The sequence below is a fragment of the Somniosus microcephalus genome, chromosome 6 (genome assembly GCF_052327205.1).
Source record: "Somniosus microcephalus isolate GS21.2 chromosome 6, FLI_Smic_1.0, whole genome shotgun sequence".
Lineage (NCBI taxonomy): Eukaryota > Metazoa > Chordata > Chondrichthyes > Squaliformes > Somniosidae > Somniosus > Somniosus microcephalus.
In genome coordinates, this window is record NC_140992.1 from 261,562,149 (window position 1) to 261,581,542 (window position 19,394).

At 42.9% G+C, this 19,394-nt stretch overlaps 1 protein-coding gene across 1 annotated transcript; it reads right to left on the reverse strand.

Annotated features, from left to right (window-relative positions):
• Window positions 1-390: 390 nt before the first annotated feature.
• cenpn (centromere protein N) lies at window positions 391-18,491 on the reverse strand. The gene is made up of 11 exons (XM_085991825.1): window positions 18,412-18,491; window positions 15,211-15,388; window positions 11,372-11,417; window positions 9,663-9,722; window positions 9,474-9,553; window positions 6,968-7,138; window positions 5,365-5,466; window positions 4,708-4,765; window positions 3,662-3,777; window positions 2,416-2,542; window positions 391-2,021 (listed from the first exon to the last, which is right to left on the reverse strand). Exons 2-11 carry the CDS (start codon window positions 15,376-15,378, stop codon window positions 1,909-1,911), a joined length of 1,041 nt encoding a protein of 346 aa, XP_085847951.1. The 5' UTR covers window positions 15,379-15,388; window positions 18,412-18,491; the 3' UTR covers window positions 391-1,908.
• Between the last annotated feature and the right edge of the window lie 903 nt (window positions 18,492-19,394).

Genomic DNA, 19,394 nt, shown 5'->3' on the forward strand with positions numbered 1-19,394 from the left:
CACTTTTACCTAAACATGATGCACGGTCATGAGGTAATTTCAGAGAGCCTGGCTTTCTTGGCAATTAAGGAATAAGTGCCTACATGGGCCTGGTTTCAAAAGATCTGCAACCATAATATTGCAAGAGTAAAAGATGATGTACCCCCGCCCTAAAAATAAATGGCCTGGAAATTCATCAAAGGTGGTGGCACAAAATGGGGGGTATTGGATTGGCCACCCGTCATACGCAGCGCCGGATATTCAGTTGCCATGCAGTCAGTGAAACCGAATGTCAGGCACTGTGTAACGGGTGGCTGATCCGATACTGCCCGTTTTATGCCACCACCCGAGACGAATTTCTAGGCCAATACGTTTTCTTAGGCGAAAAGAAAATACATACAAATCGTCCCAAAATATATAAAGTAGCTATTTTATTAAACCTTACGGCTGTCTGCATTCTTCCAAAATCGAAGATTTGAAATACAGACATTTATTATTTAACATTAGCTTACATCCCACAGGTTAAATACAGGAAGCTGACAGTATGCAGGCTGGAAATGGGAACATCCACATTGAACCATTTCTTCATCTAACCCACTAACTTGGGCTTAACATTAAAAAAAGGTAAAGTTCACTGTAATGAAGCTTTGGTTGGATATCTGAAAATTATTTAATGCGCGACATTGCCCAATTAAGTTTCAATTTTTAAATATAAAACTGGACTGTTGGCACATTGTCAGAACTTGGAATTTCACAATATTGTAGAATACAAGGTGAGCGTGTTGGGCGGGAAATCAGATCTTAAATAGGAAATTGATGGGAAAAGTAGTCTTTTGGTATTCCTAAAGACCCACAGGGGAGAAAGTAAAATCAATTGCAGGATGAAGAGGGTTGCCAGAAAGGGAAGTGAAGGAGCACTTTTTTTTTTTTTTTTTTTTTTTTAAAAAGGGGAAAAGTGCAACCTTCTTTTCTAGCAGTTTCTAAAAAGGGGCAATTTGTTAAATATCTAGAATAATTAAGAGTTTAAAAATCACTTACGTTTCTTTTTAAAAAAGTGTGGCTGGCCCACAGACCAGTGAAGAATGATTTTTTTTAAACTGGCGTTTGCAAAGAGATGCCATGGGGTGAAATGTCAGCTTTCTCTAGACTATTAAAAGAAAAACTGCAATAGCACTGTATTTTCATCTTTTGCAAGTCAAGATGGGGGTGCTTCAGCATCTGCAGGGGGGCCTCCTACACAGAAAAGTTATTGAAACCACTGCTTTAAAGATTATTTTAGAGCCAGATGAAGTATTCTGAGATATCATGAACTTTTTTTTTGGGGGGGGGGGGGGGGGGGGAAAAGGAAGAAGGGAGGGAAAGAGGTGGTAGAGAGCAAGAGAGGAGCTTGCAAATATGGGAGGGACATTTAACCAAAGTTATTAGTGAAATCTTTAACTCCTTGGTGGCTTATGGTACCATGGATGCCACGCACCTTCAGATACCTAGACCAAATGGACATTCTATACCTGTGAGTCTAGACAATTAGTGTTAACAGGCTCCAACACAGCAAGGGGCATCACAGCCAAGCTCAAGTCGCCCCACTCCTGTAAAAGGAGAACCTAAAAAAAGATAAAATAAAACTATTCCTTTCAAATGTATAAACTCCCTATCCCCACAAGAGACATTATGCCAAAGGGCATTTTTTTTTATATGTTGTTTGTAACATGAGGAATACATGAATTGCTTCTCCTGAATAATTAAGATTAATTTCAAGAAGTAATGTCGACAATGCCACACCATTCACATTATTGCAAAATTTCAGTCAGCAGACATTTGGGGGGGGGGGGGGGGGGTGTAAGAATCCAAAGCTACATTACAGCACAGAAGAGGCAAGAGTTTTCCACAGGAAACGTACAAGTATTTACAGAATGTCCTTGGACTATGGAGTCAAGGGGCTGGCGTATTAGGCGCGGCAGCCCTTTTGTCTGTTATTTTGAAATAATTCTTCCCCTTTTCTGGAATACTGCTGAACATGGTTGAAATGGGGACGTCAGCAATCCCTAAAAAAAAGATAAAAATTGCCATGGTTATACCAGCAGAATTACTGCTACAAGTCTTCCATTACCAAACCATCATATCAGATATTCTACAAACTTTTGCCCGGTCACATTCAACCTGGACAAGCCACATAACCAATTACAATAGCTTTGTACCAATTTGTACAAATAGCAGCTCACTAAAACATCAGCAATAGAGCATCACTGAAGCAAAGCAGAAAAGTCACTCATTAGAAAGTGATTTGTGTGAGCAATTCACAAATTAGGGTACTGGACATTTTCACTTTAAAATTAGACTCTACATTTATGATTCTACACCAGTGGTCATTGTAGGAATGACAGGAAAAAGAAAATAGGCAGACACAAGCTGATGAATATGAGCACAGGATATACTGACCTAATGCTGGCAGTGCTCGCAACGATTCAAGGATATTTGGACTGGAAAATTTTGCAACACATCGGAACGGTTTTCTTCTGTCTGATAAAATCCCCATGTTGCGCTCATCCTTAAAGGCCGTTTGTAACTGTCAGAAGAATACATTAGGTATTACAATTAGTGATATAACAATTGGCAAATGAACAGCAGTACTAAAATATCTTAATCGAAAAGCCCTTTTTAGATTGAAACAGGGAGAGCATTTCTCTTTCTATAAAAGCTTTCCTCCAAGCTTCACTAGAGGTGGAAATCAGTCAGTCAGGATTCCTGCTCCTCATCATCGATCAATAACCCCTGCTGGAAATGCACATGGGCAGAACTGACTGCGATGGTCCCTACGGATGAATGGCTTGTTGCCAAGGATTACACCCAAATGCTCAACTGCACCCCAGCAAGAAGTAAATGTCATCAGTGGAGCAGGGAAAAAGAGAATCATAGAATGATACAGCACAGATCACACCTATGCCGGCTCTTTGTAAGAGCGATCCAATTAGTCCCACTCCCCTGCCCTTCCCAATAGTCATGCAAGTTTCCCCCCCCCCCCCCCCCCCAATCAAGTCTTTATCCAATTCCCTTTTGAAGAGTTATTTCTGAATCCGCTTCCACCACCCTTTCAGGCAGTGTATTCCAGATCACAACAACTCGCTGCATTAAAAAGATCTCATCTCACCTCCGGTAGTTTTGCCAATTACCTTAAAACCTTACCAGGAAACGGACAAAAAATAAAGTGGTGGTGTTGGTTGAGGAATAATGTTGGCCAAGACACTGGGAGACTCCCCATGTCCTCTTCAAATTATGCCAGGAGATCTTTTACCCCCCACCCGAACAGGTAGATGGGACCTCAATTTAATGTCTCATTTGAAAGACAGCATCTCTGGCAATTTAACACACCCCTCAATACTGCCCTGCATTGAAGTGTCAGCCTAGATTATTTGCTCAAGTCCCCACAGTGGGGCTTGAAGGCATGACCTTCAGACCTGTTGGGCTGAATGGCCTGTTTCTGTGCTGCAAATACTATGTAAAAGATGAGTGGCCAGCACTGAGCCAAAGCTGGCAATCTCTAGAAGCTACATGTTACAAAGTATGTTATGCAGCAGAAGGTTATATGGTTTTCCAATTGAGAAAGACCCACAGCCAAGCAACATATACTATATTGAAGATCATGGCATATCAAATTAGAGAGAGACTGTAGTGCCACAGTACACACCCTGTAGTGAACCTCCTCCAGTTTTGGCAATGACCCTTCTCCAAATGCTGCCGATGATAATTTTTTGGCATCTTCTTTCTCTTTGAGATTTTCTACGGTGATTCTCTGATCTTGTACTTATTGGAGGGAAAGAGAAGGAAATGCTTAGATGAATATATAAAACGTCAGTGAACATTCTGTCTAGATTAGAGACCAAGTGAATAATTCCCACTATCCAGCAGAACATTATATATCCAGTTTTATCAGAGGAGAAACAAGCAGATTAGTTAAGAGTTAAATCCAATCTTGCGAAAGGCATTGGTTTTAAAAAGTCAATGGGAGACCACTATGCTGGACAGCTGCACTCCAAGATGTGGGGCCATCGCAAAAAAAACCACCACACTTCTAACCAATGTTCACCAGAATTTGTTTGGGTACGCGGTCCCTTTAACGGACTGAGTGGCCCATTCAAAATTTCACGCATGCATGAAATGTCCCATTGAAAAGCTAGCAAGTGATCTGCGTGGAATGGGAACATTGCTCCTCACTGATAACGTGTGGGGGTGGGTGGATGTGTAGCATTCCACGGTTGCGTATCCCTGATCGGTTTTGTCATAGATATGTGATGTACAAAATTAACCCAAAGCTCATTAGAAAGAGCATTTAATAATTTTACTGCCAGATTAAAACTTCCATCCTCCCACTGCCAAAAAACCAAGAGATTGAGTAAAAAATTCTGTTTTTTAAAAAATAAATAGTGGCTATAACTCTCCTCCACCACCACCAAAGAAAGCTTTTCCACAATAAAATCACAGCACTTATTGCAATCAAGAATGAGGGCAAGGGCACCTACAAATAGAAATAGAACACACACTCCTCCCTCCCCAAAGTGTCAAAAGGAAATGCAACATTTTGAGCAATAGTAAAATGTTACCACTACTTCTAGTGCAAGACACTTCTCAAACGGCAAACCAGCACGGTGTTACCATTCTGCTTCTGTAAATCACTCGACTGCGAGTCACAACATGCGAGATTGTAACTGCATTGAAATAATAATAAAACAATACCAGATTCCTGGCCGGCGTTTATCTGCTGTAAATGTTTCCTGTGGTGTGTAGAAAGTACCTGAAATTAAAATAAATAGAACATAAAACACCAACAGTCCACGTGCAACCACTATCTTTATTTACATAGCAACTTTAACAAGAACAACTTCCCAAGGTGCTTCACAGAGGAAGAAAGGTACAAATGCCAACCCCTTGGGTTTTGAAAAATCTTTTAAAGGCAGAGCGCATGCTCTGGAGAATAGGGGCAAGACAGCGGAGGGTTTGCCAGTAAGGGGGGGGGGGGAAAAAAAGGGAGAGAATGACAAGGAATGGGAACTTGGCAGACAAATGTGATTAGGACTATTTGTTCGCGTGGACAGTAAACACTGACACGGACTGTGTCTTATGTAGGCAACAGGTCTGTTGGACAGTGACTAACTGGGGAGTGACAGCTGGCACCCTCCCTAGTCTTGGACACTATTGCCACTGCTCCAGAGCAGAAATCAGTACAACCCAAGACTACACATGCAACATTTGACTCACATCTGATAACTGGGTGGGAAAGAGACAAAGGCACAACTTTAACTTCCAAGTAATCGATCCAGCTCAAAGTCAAGGGACAGAGTCTGGGATGCAATAAAACAGTTTTGCGGAGGGGACGAGAATGCCGTTCATTACCGGATTAAATCGTTTAAGAGCGATGTCTCGGAGGGAGTCCAAGCAATGGCCTCGAAGATCCATCTCCTTGAGCATGTTATGCTCAGTAGCAACAACCAGTGCCTGTAAAACAAATTCAGCCAAGTCAGGAAAGGGCCACGATTTGAAACTTCTATTTTTAAACACAGGTTCCTAGTAATAAGCACCAAACCAAATTCTAGGCAAGGAGTGACACAAACTCAAACTGTTTAATGTAGTCCAGCCAAATTAACTAAGCTGGAGATGTTTCAACTTTAAAAAATAAATTACAAATTCATACCCACAAGGAGAGCTGCACACAAACTGGTTTACCAAATGGGATAGGAACAAACAATAGAAAGGAATGAAGGGTAAAAGCTGGAATATTTACAGCAAGTGCACTTGTAATCAACTCAAATCCAATTCTTGGATCATATACAAGCCAATACAGGAAGAACTAGGACAACCTCAGTCCAGGGCCCTTGAGAAGGTACAATTTTTTTCCTCCATCTATTGACTTATTTGCCTGATATTGCTATTATAGTATGCCAATTACATTTTCTGCAATTATAGCATTGTATTTCTGATACTGCCTTTTAGAATATTAATCATTGGTCCCTGGGAGTGTTAGTATTTGCAGTAGGTCCCTCACACAATACCACTGAACTTGGGGGCCACAACTTGAATAGCTACACTATACTTAGATTTTCTCTTTTGAAATAGGCAACCATCTAGTTCAGTGAAAGGAAAAAAACCCATAATGACCTAACCAGAGCTAGATGGGCTGTTCCTTTATTTCAAGTTATATTTTTTGGGAGACGAGTTTTAAATAAAAACTTAGAGAACTGCATGAACAGGTTACTTGGCTTACTAATGGAGATGTACAGAGGCAAGGACAGAAATGGTGCAGTATAGGGTTTATTTAAAACAAAGGGGCAGGGGAGGGAGGGGGAAAATGGAAAACACAACAGTCTACTGACCGATATAACGCAGATTGCAGGTAAAATCCAAGTAGTGCCTTTTTATTCCAACGCACTCCTGGCTGGCCTCCCACATTCTATCCTCCCACATTCTATCCTACGTAAACACGAGGTCATCCAAAACTCAGCTGCCCGTGTCCTAACTCGCACCGAGTCCCATTCACCTATCACCCTGTGCTCGCTGACCTTCACTGGCTCCCAGTTAAGCAACATCTCCCTTTAAAAATTCTCATCACGGTTTTCAAATCCCTCCATGGCCTCGCCCCTCCCTAGCTCTAATCTCCTCCAGCCCCAAAACCACCCCCCCCACCCCCAAAGAGATATCTGCACTCCGTAATTCTACCCTCTTGAGCATCCCTAATTATAATCACTCAACCATTGGTGGCTGTGCCTTCTGTTGCCTCGACCCCAAGCTCTGGAATTCTCTCCCTAAACCTCTCCGCCTCTCTATCCTCCTTTAAGACGCTCCTTAAAACCTACCTCTTTGACCAAGCTTTTGGTCACTCGCCCTAATTTCTCCTTATGTGGCTCTGTCAATTTTATTGTCTTATAAATATTCCTGTGAAGCTCCATGGGACATTTTACTACATTAAAGGCACTATATAAATACAAGTTGTTGTTTTTACCTGAGAAATATACACTCTGTACTGTGCAGCAAGATTAGCTATGAAGACATAAGGAGTCTGTGGGTAGTACACTGCGTACGAAGCCTTTTGCTGGTTAGGTGGGGAGTGCCGTTTGCCCCAAGCGATTCGGATCCAAACAGCTTCCCCATGTTCTAAAATGTTGAATGTGACCTATGGGAGGAAAAATAAATTGGAATTCAAAATTAAAATATAGTTAAAAGCCCTATTTTTAAAAATCAATAGAAATGTTACAAAAACAACAACCTGCAATGAGTCAGTTAGCACGACATAAACCTAAATGGATATGGGCCAATAGCTTGCCGATTAGGCACTTTACAGCCTTCCGGATTCAATATCGAGTTCAACAATTTCAGATCATAACCTCGGCCCCCATTACATTTTTACTTATTTTTCATCCACACCTTTGTTTTGACCCTTTCTTCCCCCCCCCCCCCCACTTTATTAAAAAAACTCCCACATGCCAGCTGTCTCTCATTCTGCCAGCGCATTTCACACCTAATCTAGAGCCGTCTTTTGTCTCCACTAGTCCGATCACCATCTCGTCTGGTTTTGAATACCTCTTAATGTCTCTTCACTTCTCTTTTGTTCTCTCCCAGCCTGGCCTCTTAGTCTATTTCATGTCCTGTGCTTTTCCAGTCTTGACAAAAGGGTTCGACCCAAAACGTTGACTCTATTTTCTCTCCACGGATGTTGCCTGGCCTGCTGAGTTTTTCCAGCATTGTCTGTTGCTATTTGGGCCAATAGCTTGCTGGAGTGAAACAGCACCAAAGTAGATTCATAGGACATTGTAAGATCTTGTGCTTTGTAAAAGGAAAGCGGCCATTTAACCTATCTGTTTTAGCTTCACCCAGTCAGCCACTTGCTCCAGGATCTTGGGTTACTCAATGCATCTGCAAACAACCCAGAACATTTTGAATCGAGAATAATTCTAATTGGGAAGTTTTTTTTTTTATATATATATAAATGCTGGAATTACACATTGAACTGAAAGTTCTGATGAGCCCCATGGTTTCTTTTAAATACTGACCGACCTGCTGTGTACCTCCAGCATTTCTTTGTTATATTTTTACAGTGTCTAGTAGTTACTTCTCCCTGACCATTGTGTGTCAGTTTAATTTCATCATGCTAACATGCATCGGCTTGGTTCAGTTGGGAGCACGCATATATTAGGTCAATAGGTCAGTTGAAACCCAGCCCAGGATTTAACAAAATCTAGAAACTTCCATGCAGCACTGTCCCTGGAGTCGAGGTGAATGCTTTTAAGATTCCATGCCACTATTTGAAGTGCAGGGAGTAGTGTTGGCCCTCAACCAACAATCCTAAAATCAAAAGCAAAATACTGCGGTTGCTGGAAATACTCGGCAGGTCAGACAGCATCTGTGGAGAGAGAAACCGAGTTAATGTTTCAGGTCGATGACCCTTCGTCAGTTCTAACTCGGTTTCTCTCTCCACAGATGCTGCCTGACCTGCTGAGTGTTTCCAGCATTTTCCGTTGTCAATCCTAAAATCATGTTGATTAGTCATTCACCATTTTGCGGTTTCTGGGATTGTTACTGGTGCCTAATGGATGCAGAGTTTTCCCTGCATAACAGTCACCACCAACATCCCCTCCAAGTTGCGTGGTCACCCAACTATTTGCCGGTCCTGCACAGCCTGGGACTGGCTTTTCCAATGTTAAGTTGCGTGAACGGTGAATGGGCCACGCACCCAAAAAAATTGGGGGGGGGGGGGCTGGGGATATTGATCACCACACCTCAAAAATAAGTGTAAAGTGCTTTGCGAAAAGAAAAAAAAAGACGTAGACACTGTTGTAATGTAGGGAAACGCAGCCGTCAATTTACACACAGCAAGCTCCCACAAACAGCGATGTAGATAATGATTGAGGGATAAATATTGGCCAGGACACCGGGGATAATTCCCCTGCTCTTCTTCAAATAGTGCCATGGCATCTTTTACGTCCACCCGAACAAGGATTTACCGTCTCACCCGAAAGACCGCCTCTTCCACACTACAGTGCTCCCTCAGTACTTCACTCGAGTGTCACCCTGGAGTGGGACTTGAACCCACAACCTTCTGACTCGGAGGTGCGTGCTACCAACTGAGCCACAGCGGACATGTTCTGACAATGTAATACAGGTAGACTATCCTTTATCCGAACTTCCGAAAACCTCTAAAAACCAAAAGTTTTTTCGTTCAGCGTAAGTCGTGCGCACGACATGACCAGAATGGCGCACGACTTACGCTCCCCCCGCCGACCCCCACCCCCGACAAATTTCCCAGTCTTATAAAATACCTTCTGGAATCCAAAATTTTCCGAAAACCGAAACATGGCTGGTCCCGAGGTTTTTGGATAAAGGATAGTCTACCTGTAATATACATTTATATAGTCTCTTAACATTGCACTTGTTAAGACATAAAAATCGTGTTCTGGATGATTGTAAGGGAGCGAAAGACACTTAGTCATTCCTTAAGTTTTGCAACTTACATTTCTAATGAGCATTTTGAGATTTCTTTCGAATGTCTTTCTGAAGTCTCTAAAATCAAATAACTTTGTTTCCGCATCACCTGAAAAGGAATTAAGCAATTGTGAATCAGCGTATTGCAACAGATAGGAAGCAGCTGCTAAATGCTGTGAAAAGAAATGGCATGGCAAAGTGAAAGATGATTTACTCACCTTTTGAACTGAACATTTGATAGGCATTCCATCTTTTTTTCTGAGGGTTTGCACAATTATCTGAAGACGTATACCATTCAGAAAATAAAACACAAGTTAAACATCTTGTGAACAGAATCCGAGAAAGTTGAAACAGTGGGTTGCAATCCTATCCTCTGCAGATGCTCAATAACCTGTGTAATTCCAGCATTTTCTGTTTATCTTTTAGACGTCCAGCATCCCCAGTGTTCTTGCATCCTCTGACCATATTGATTAGTCACTAGCTGTATGCAGATGAATATTCCCACACTACCAACAAGTTTCTCATCAAGTTTCAGAGATGTACCACCTTGACTATGAATGGTATTCGATCATTCTGCTAAAAATATAGCATTTATTGGCTTGTAAACACTTCTCTTTTTTCAATAATATACAAGCCATAAAAAATGAAACAAGTTTAATGAATAAAGCTGTAAATATAATAAATCTAATGATCTCTGGCACTGCTGCCTGATCACAGGTTTGGCCAACAACTATTCGGAATGTAACTAAGCATTAAATTCTACACCAATTTCTATTACATTCTTGCAACTGAACTCCCCTTCCCCATTATACAGAGCAAGCATATCAATCATTATGTTACTTCCATTCATATACAATTAAAGGTCACAAAAGCCAAAACCTCAAAATTGTGGCCTTCATTTCACAAACCTTTCAACATGAACAAGAAACAGCTTCCATGTATTTTTCTATTAATGTGAAGCTTTCCTAGATACTTCATACCCCATTCAGGTTTCCTTTTTATCTGCTAGTAGCAACCCACCCCCTCCCCACCTTCCTCAACCCAGCACTAAACCCAACTGTAGTACTCTAATTACAACAGGTAAAATCAGCCATCAGCAAAAAAAGACACAGGGGTAAATGTGAAGCCTACTGGTCTGAATGGCTCTGCAACTCAAGTCTTAGCCAGTCATTGGGAGACTTATTTGCATCTTAACACTTCAAGCGGTTTAAACATTTACATAAACTAACTTTTAATATCAAAACTACAAAAACAAAATTAGAAATTGTAGTGTTGAACATCAAGAACCTTTCAAAAACTACAATTGGATTCTTCACCTATTGGATTCTGTGCTTATTCCTCTATTTCTGCCTTTTAAATATTAAAATAACTAACATTTCTTTTGATAACATTTCAAACATAATGCAAAGCAGAATGCTAGCATCTTGCACGAGAGTACGAACCAGAAACAGATTCCTGCATTTTAAGAAGTATAAAAAGGTCTGATCGAGTGTGTTAAATTTAATCATAGAAATTTATGGCACAGAAGGAGGCCATTCGGCCCATCGTGTCTGTGCTGGCCGAAAAGGAGCTATCCAGCCTAATCCCACTTTCCAGCTCTTGGCCCGTAGCCCTGTAGGTTACAGCATGTCAAGTGCGAACCCAAGTACATTTGAAATGTGATGAGGGTCCCTGCCTCTACCACCCTTTCAGGGAGTGGGTTCCAGACCCCCACCACCTTCTGGGTGAAAAACATTCTCAACTCTCCTAATCCTACCAATTACTTTAAATCTATGCCCCCTGGTTATTGACCTCTCTGCTAAGGGAAATAGGTCCTTCCTAGCCACTCTGTCTAGGCCCTTAATAATAATCTAGAATTTAATAGTAAAAGTTCTGCTGCAAAAAAAGGCCATTCCTAATGTGCAATGAAAAAGAAAGCAATACTTACAAATAATGTCTAAATCTGCTACTTGTTTTAGGGTTACGCCATTTTCCTAGAATAAATTAAGAAATGCATCAAAAAAACATTTAAAAAAATATATAAATACAGCTATAAAATTTCAAAGCCATAGAAAAACAGTGCCAGACTTTTCTGTTCTGTAAACCAAATAAGTTAGCATGCAACATTGTGTCACCATAAAATGTATAAGTGCTTGCTTACAAAGAAATGGTATTTAGCATTTTATAAATGGGCAATTTCAAAATGGTAGTTCTAAAGTATTCAAATGTATTCTCTGCCCAATGGTTTCCTGAAGAGACCGCTAAGGGGTTCCACTCGGAGGAGAAAAATCAAAACACGAGTTAATGACCAAGGAGCCATGAATTGATGGAGGTTAACAAGGCACACAAGTTAATTAGTTCTTTTATTTTGGACTCTGTCGCCAGTAACCCCCACCCCAAGAAAATTGGCATTTATTTAGAAAAGGAAAAAATGAGGTTAAATAGGTCCTTTGCTCCAGACTCAGCAGTTCATTTTTCCTTCTCTCGTAGAAATAATTGGAAGTTGGGCTATAGCAACAAGCTTCATCAGTGGCGATTTCCACTCTTCCTCATTCTTTGATCTGTTGTCCTAACTGCGAGCACAAGGAATCCTGGAGTGCAGAATGGATTTGAGAGGTGGGAATGCAAAAACTCCACAACACCGCATATTCATCACACTGGCCTGCACTGTAAAAGATGTGCTCCGACAGTTAAAAAGGAGTCAAATTGAACAAAAATGAAAGTGCATTTCGGCTTCAACTAACCTTACTAATGGTTTTAGGTTATCTATAATACATTTTTCATGGTCTTCACTCCTCGTCTGAAGGTGATGCCTCATAGTCGGGCACAATTCCATGGAAGTTAGCAGCCCGATCTTACTGCAACCAATGGCTATCCTTAATGTCTGGTAGGCCATTTTACCATGGGAGGATACGACAATTAAACCTGATCCTTGCCTCACCCAATACAATCAAGAACAGGATCCTTAATTAGTTTTTCTGTTCCTCACCCAGCGACAGCAAGTCCAACCACAGTGTGTCCTTGCCACTGCTTGTGCAGGCAGCAACTAACAACACAAACAAGGGATTGTTCTTAAATAACAGAAAAAGCTGGAAAAACTCAGCAGGCCAGGCAACATCCGTGGAGAGAGAAACAGAGTTAACGTTTCAGGTCGAAGACCCTTCTTCAGAACGGAGAAATAAAGCAGGAAATGAAACAAATTAAAAATCAAGTTGGGGGCTGGGAAATGGGGGAGGGGGATGAAAGAACAAAGGGGAAGGTTTGAGAGAGGTAAAGAGACATTAAGAGATATTCAAGGCGAGACGAGATGGTGATAGGACAGCTCTAGATGAAGTGTGAAATGCGCTGGCAGAATGAGAGGCAGCTGCCATGTGGGAGAGAAAAAGGGGAAAAGGAACAAACCAAAAGTGTGGATAAAAAATATATAAATATGATAGGGGCCGAGGTTATGATCTGAAATTGTTGAACTCGATATTGAGTCCGGAAGGCTGTAAAGTGCCTAATCGGAATAAGAGGTGCCGTTCCTCGAGTTTACGTTGAGCTTCCGTGGAACAATGCAAGAGGCCGCGGACGGTGAGGTCCGAGTGGGAATGGGGTGGTGAATTAAAATGACAGGCGACCGGAAGCTCGGGGTCACCCTTACGGACTGAACGGAGGTGTTCCGCAAAGCGGTCACCCAATCTGCGTTTGGTCTCCCCAATGTAGAGGAGCCCACATCGTGAGCAGCGAATACAGTATACTAGATTGCAAGAAGTGCGAGTAAATCGCTGTTTCACCTGGAAGGGGTGTTTGGGGCCCTGGACAGTGGGAAGGGGGGAGGTATAAGGGCAGGTGTTGCATCTCCTGCACTTGCACAGGAAGGTGCCGGGCAAAGGGGAAGGGGTGCTGGGGGGTGATAGAGGAGAGGACTAAGGTGTCTCGGAGGGAGCGGTCCCTACGGAATGCTGAAAGGGGAGGGGAAGATGCGTTTGGTGGTGGGATCACATTGGAGGTGGCGGAAGATGATGCGTTGAATGTGGAGGCTGGTGGGGTGAAAGGCGAGGACAAGGGGAACTCTATCGTGGTTCCAGGAGGATGGGGCAGAAGTGCGGGAGATAGAACGGACGCGGTCAAGGGCCGTGTCAACCACGGTAGAGGGGAATCCTCGGTTGAGGAAAAAGGAAGACATGTTGGAAACACTGGCGTGGAAGGTGGCATCGTCGGAGCAGATGCAGCAGAGACAGAGAAACAGGAATGGAGTCCTTACAGGAGGCGGGGTGGGAGTCAGTAGGCTTGTAGTGAACGTTGGTCAATAACCTATCCCCAGAGATGGAGACGGAGAAGTCGAGGAAGGGAAGGGAAGAGTCGGAGATGGACCATGTGAAAGTGAGGGAAGGGTGGAAATTGGAGGCAAAATGAATGAATTTGTCTAGTTCAGGGCAAGAGCAGGAAACGGCACTGATACAGTCACCAATGTACTGGAAAAAGAGGTGAGGGAGGGGACTCAAGTGTTCCACATATCCCACGAAAAGGCAGGCATAGCTAGGACCCATGCGGGTACCCATAGCTACACCTTTGATTTGGAGGAAATGAGTGGAATCAAAGGAGAAGTTGTTCAATGTGAGAACAAGTTCAGCCAGACGAAGGAGGGTGGTGGTGGATGGGGACTGGTTGGGCCTATGTTCAAGGAAGAAGCGGAGCGCCCTCAGGCCATCCTGGTTGGGGGATGGAGGTGTAGAGGGATTGTACGTCCATGGTGAAAAGGAGGCGGTTGGGGCCAGGAAACTGTTAAAGTGGTGGAGGGAGTCAGAAGAGACTGGACAAGGGGAGAAAAAATAGAATCGAGATAGGAAGAGAAGTTCTGTGGGGCAAGAATAGGCTGAAACGATGGGTCTACCAGGGCAGTCCTGTTTGTGGATCTTGGGAAAGAGGTAGAAGCGGGCTGTGCAGGGTTGGGGAACTATGAGGTTGGCGGCTGTGGGGGGGGGGGGGAGGGAGGAGAAGATCTCCAGAGAAGATGAGGTCAGTGACAGTCTTGGAAACAGTAGCTTGATGTTCGGTAGTGGGGGTCATGGTGCAGGTGAAGGTAGGAGGAAGTGTCAGAGAGTTGGCATTCAGCTTCCACTAGGTAGAGGTCGGTTCGCCAAACAACAACAGCACCACCCTTGTCAGCAGGTTTAATGACAATGTCGGAGTTGGATCTGAATGGAGTGCTGCAAGTTCAGAGGGGGGTAGGTTGGAGTGAGTGAGGGGAGCAGAGAAATGGAGACGACCGATGTCACAGCAGCAGTTAGCAATGAAAAGTTCTAGAGAGGGCAAGAGGCCAGAGGGAGGGGTCCAGGTAGAACGAGAATTCTGAAAGTTGAATTGTTCTTGCCTGGATATGTCAATACCACACAGTACAACAAATCCACCTACAGAACCACTAAGCAAATCCTTGCAAAATAATTTTCAATGTTTAATAATGCAGCACTGCACACCAGAGTGGTAGATTCCAGATTATCCACAGCATGTTTCTAAGCTCAGCCACTCCATTAAGAGATACTGTGCAGAGGCCACGCACACAAGTCATTCTCGGTCACTCTTGTGGCTCTCCCAACGACTAGCCATGGGCAGCACTGCTGGGATCCAATTTCTTGGGAAAAGTGGGAAGAATAAGATGTCAAAAAAACAAAATGCACAGCTACCATAATTGTCAAGGACAGGCTAAAGGACAACCAGGGAAATCCCCATTTATCTGTCTCTTATAAATCAGATGCTAATCTGTCAGTTGCCCATGGGCCATTTTATACACACACTATACAATACCTCACAAAGTGCAGCTAACTGCAAAATCAGGTCTTTGCGTGTGGTTTTGTCGAAGTTCACTCTCTGCAGTTGCCTTTCAGATAGAAAATTCCAGGTCTTCAGCAACTTGGGGAAATCAACCATTTGAAACCTTGAAAGCACCTTAATCAGGTATTCAATCCCATCCATCTCCAGGCACCTTAATAATACAATTAGAAAAAAAATCATTGAAATTGCATTGCAGGGGGAAAAAACAAATAGGCCTCAAGGTGTCAGCCGCAGCTCAGTGGAAGCACTCTCACCTCAGAGTCAGGAGGGTGTGTGTCAAATGCTATTCTATTAGCTGTTGAAAGTTAAAACCACACATTTAAATCATATAAACTAGCGAGAGGGACATGGATGTCTGCTTAACCCTGTGACTGTTGATAACCTGCTAAACCATTAACAAGTGGTCCAACTATGGAACAGGCTTTCCAAGGAGACCGTGGAAGCAGATAGTTTGGATTAATTCAAATTAGATAGATTTCTTTCAGAAAAAATATATTTTGGATACAGTACAAGTAATTTGGGGCAGGAAGTGTAGCATGCTTGGGAGAAACAGGTGACTTTGGACCTTTGGTTCCCAATGCTCGCCATCACTGGGGCTTTCCTCACCTCATGTCTGGGTCTGTTTTAGACTATTTGAAATAAATTGATTGCTAGAATTTGTCAACAACTCCATTATCATTGCATCATGCAACCAGTTGAATGGTAAATGGAGGATGAGGGCTGGGATTCTAGACAAGAGGGCCGAACATTAAAATTAGAGCTAGGCCGTTCAGGGATGATGTCAAGAAACATTTCTTCAAAAGGGTAGTGGAAATCTGGAACTCCCCCAAAAAACTGTCGAGTCTAGGTCAATTGAAAATTTTGAAATGGAGATTAATTTGTTAGACTAGGGTATTAAGGGATATAGATATCCCACTGGGAACCCGCCTGAAATATGCTGAACCACCAAATTGCAGAAAAATCAGCACGAGTCATGAGTCAGGTGCAATGTCCTTCCAATCAACTGCAGGTTGGGATCCCACCAGAGCAAAAAAGCCAGTCTATTTTAACTAGCTAGAGCTACATCTCAAAAGGCATGGCGAAGATGATATCCTTGTGAAAATTACATTTTCTAAAGCATATATAAATGGACCTACTATATCCTTTGGCAACTTTTTCCTCTCATATACACAAACAAAATATGTTTAACATGGTTAACATCCACTCTCAATGTCTCAAGTAAGTAGGCAGAATCATAAACGCTTACAGCACAGGCCATTCAGCCCATCGTGTGTGTGCGTGCACCCCTGTATTTTCCTCTGCTTCAAATATTTATTCGATTTTCCCCTCAAAAAGCACTGATCGCTGCTTCAAACACTCCCTGTGGCAAAGCATTCCATGCTCCAACCCTCCTCATAGAAATTTCACCAACCTCGCTTCTCACTCAATGATAATATTAGATTGAAGACCACCAACTCCCCAACCAGGAGGAAATAGTGCTTCCTGTTAATTATCAATGTTTCATTTTAAAATCTCTATTAAACCTTCCCTTGGCCTGCTCTGCTTCCGTGGAAATAACCTCAGCATCTCAAGTTTCTCCTCATAACTGAAGTTTACCATCGTTATCATCCTGGTGAATCTACACTGTGCACTCGCTATGGCTTTAATGTCCTTTCTATAATGGGACAACCTAGAAAAGCAGAGCTCCCTCAAACTGTGATTTAACTAATGTTTTGAACAAATTTAGCACTCCTGCATTCAATGCCCAAATTTATAAAACAGAAGATGCCATTGTACCATTTACACACTGAAGATCATAGAAATTACAACACAGATGGAGGCCCATCATGTTTGTGCCAGCTGAAAAGAGCTATCTAGTCTAATCCCACTTTCCAGCTCTTGGTCCATAGCCTTGCAGGTTACGGTACTTCAATTACATATCCAAGTACTTTTTAATTGCACTGAGTTTCTGCCTCTACCACCCTTTCAGGCAGTGAGTTCCAGACCCCCACCACCCTCTGGATGAAAAAAGTTCAACTCCCTTCTACTAATTACTTTGCCCCAAAGCACCTCACAGCCAATGAAATGCTTTTGGTGTAGTCATTGTTGTAATGTAGGGAAACACAGCAACCAAATTGCACACAGCAAGCTCCTACAAACAGTAATGTGATAATGACCAGATAAACCATTTTAGCAATGTTAGTTAACAGATAAATATTGGCCCGAACACAGGAGAGAACTCCCAAGAATCTTCTTCAAAATAGTGCCATGGGACCATTTACCAGAGAGGGGCAGGCGGGGCCTCAGTTTAACATCTCATCCAAAAGACGGCACCTCCGACAGTGCAGCAATCCCTCAGTACTGCGCAGGAGTGTCAGCCTACATCAAGTGCTCAAATCTCTGGAGTGGGACTTGAACCTTCTGACTCAAAGACAAGAGTGCGACCAACTGAGCCAAGGTGGACACCTTATAAAAATATAGAATCAGCAATGCACTATGTACACAGATAACCAACACTATGTGACACCTTTACATTCTGAAATAAGTGGGTAGCACTCTCACTTGAGTCAGAAAGTTGTGGGTTCACAGTCCCACTCGAGACTTGTGCACAAAAATCTAGGCTGACGCTCCTAGTGCATCGCCGAGGGAGCGCTGCACTGTCGGAGGTGCCGTCTTTCAGACGAGACGTTAAATCCGAGGCCCCGTCTGCCCTCTCAGGTGGAGGTAAAAGAGCCCACAGCACTATTTCAAAAAAAAAAGCAGGGGAGTTATCCTGGCCAATATTTTATCCTGCAAACCAACATCAATCAAATAAAAAACCCAGATTATCCGGTCATTATTGCGGTTTGTGGGATCTTGCTATGTGCAAACTGGCCTTCCCTACATTACAAGTGACTACACTACAACAACAAAAAAAGCATTGTCAAGCGGCTTTGGGACAGTCCTGAGGTTGTGAAATGCCGCTGGAGAAACACCAAGTCTGTCTTTTTTAGGTCTCACCCGATGTCACAACACGGATTTTTTTTCCCTCGAGTGACAAGGGGCCAGGAGCTGCTCAGGACTTTTATATTTAACCTGTTCAAGCAGAACACGCAGAGGGAAAAATAAACACAAACGGTGCTAAAGACTCGGAGTAAATGGGCCCGCTGCCCGGGCTGTCTTTGTCTGTCACGGTAGACCGGACCCGGGCCTTACCTCACCGAACGCCTCCCCGGTCACCGAGCGCAGGACCCGCCAAACGTCCTTTATTTAAAAATAGCCAATCAGCGGCGCGGCCCTTTAGCCCTGGCTCCGCCCCCCCTCAGCTGCTCATCCCAGCACAGCGCCGCCGGCCTTGGCGAGCCGGTAGTGCAGCTGCGGCTGCCTGGCTGGAAAAAGTTGCAGAAAAAACCCAGAAAAATACTTCAGTACCTGTATTGTTGACATTGTTTTTGTCTGAAAAAAATTATTATTGTATTTGTACTGTTAATCTTAAAGCTGTTTTTTTTAAGGCTTAGCCTTATTGTGGTTAATGAATGTAATGGGTTTATCATGTAATTGATGAATTGTAACAAGTACTACCAGATTTAAATAAAAAGAGGTCAACCGAAAAAAAAAATGAATGTAATGGATTTATCATGTAGTTGATGAGTTGTAACAAGTACTGCCAGATTTAAATAAAAGAGGTACAGAACAAAAAACAATACTTCAGCAGAATTCTTTGCAAAAATACTGCGGATGCTGGAAATCCGAAATAACAACAGAAAACGCTGGGAGAAACCTCAGCAGGTCAGGGCAGCATCCATGGAGAGAGAAACAGAGTCGACGTTTCAGGTCGATGACCTTTCATCAGAACTGGAAAAAAGCAGGGATTGGAAAGCAAGTTTAGGGGTTGGGAACCTCATCTTTCGATTCGGCACTCTACAGCCCTCTGGACTCAACATAGAGTCCAACAATTTCAGATCATAACCTCGGCCCCTATCACACATATATATTTTCTTTTTTTTACTTCTTCCCTCCCACATGGCAGCTGTCCTTCATTCTGCCAGCGCAATTCACACCCCATCCAGAGCCATCCTTTGTTCCTTAACCTGTCCCATTACCACCTCCTCTCGCCTTGAATATCTCTCAATGTCTCTTCACCTCTCCTGCTTTCTATCCTATCACTGACCTTCCCTTTTGTTCTTTCATCCCCTCCC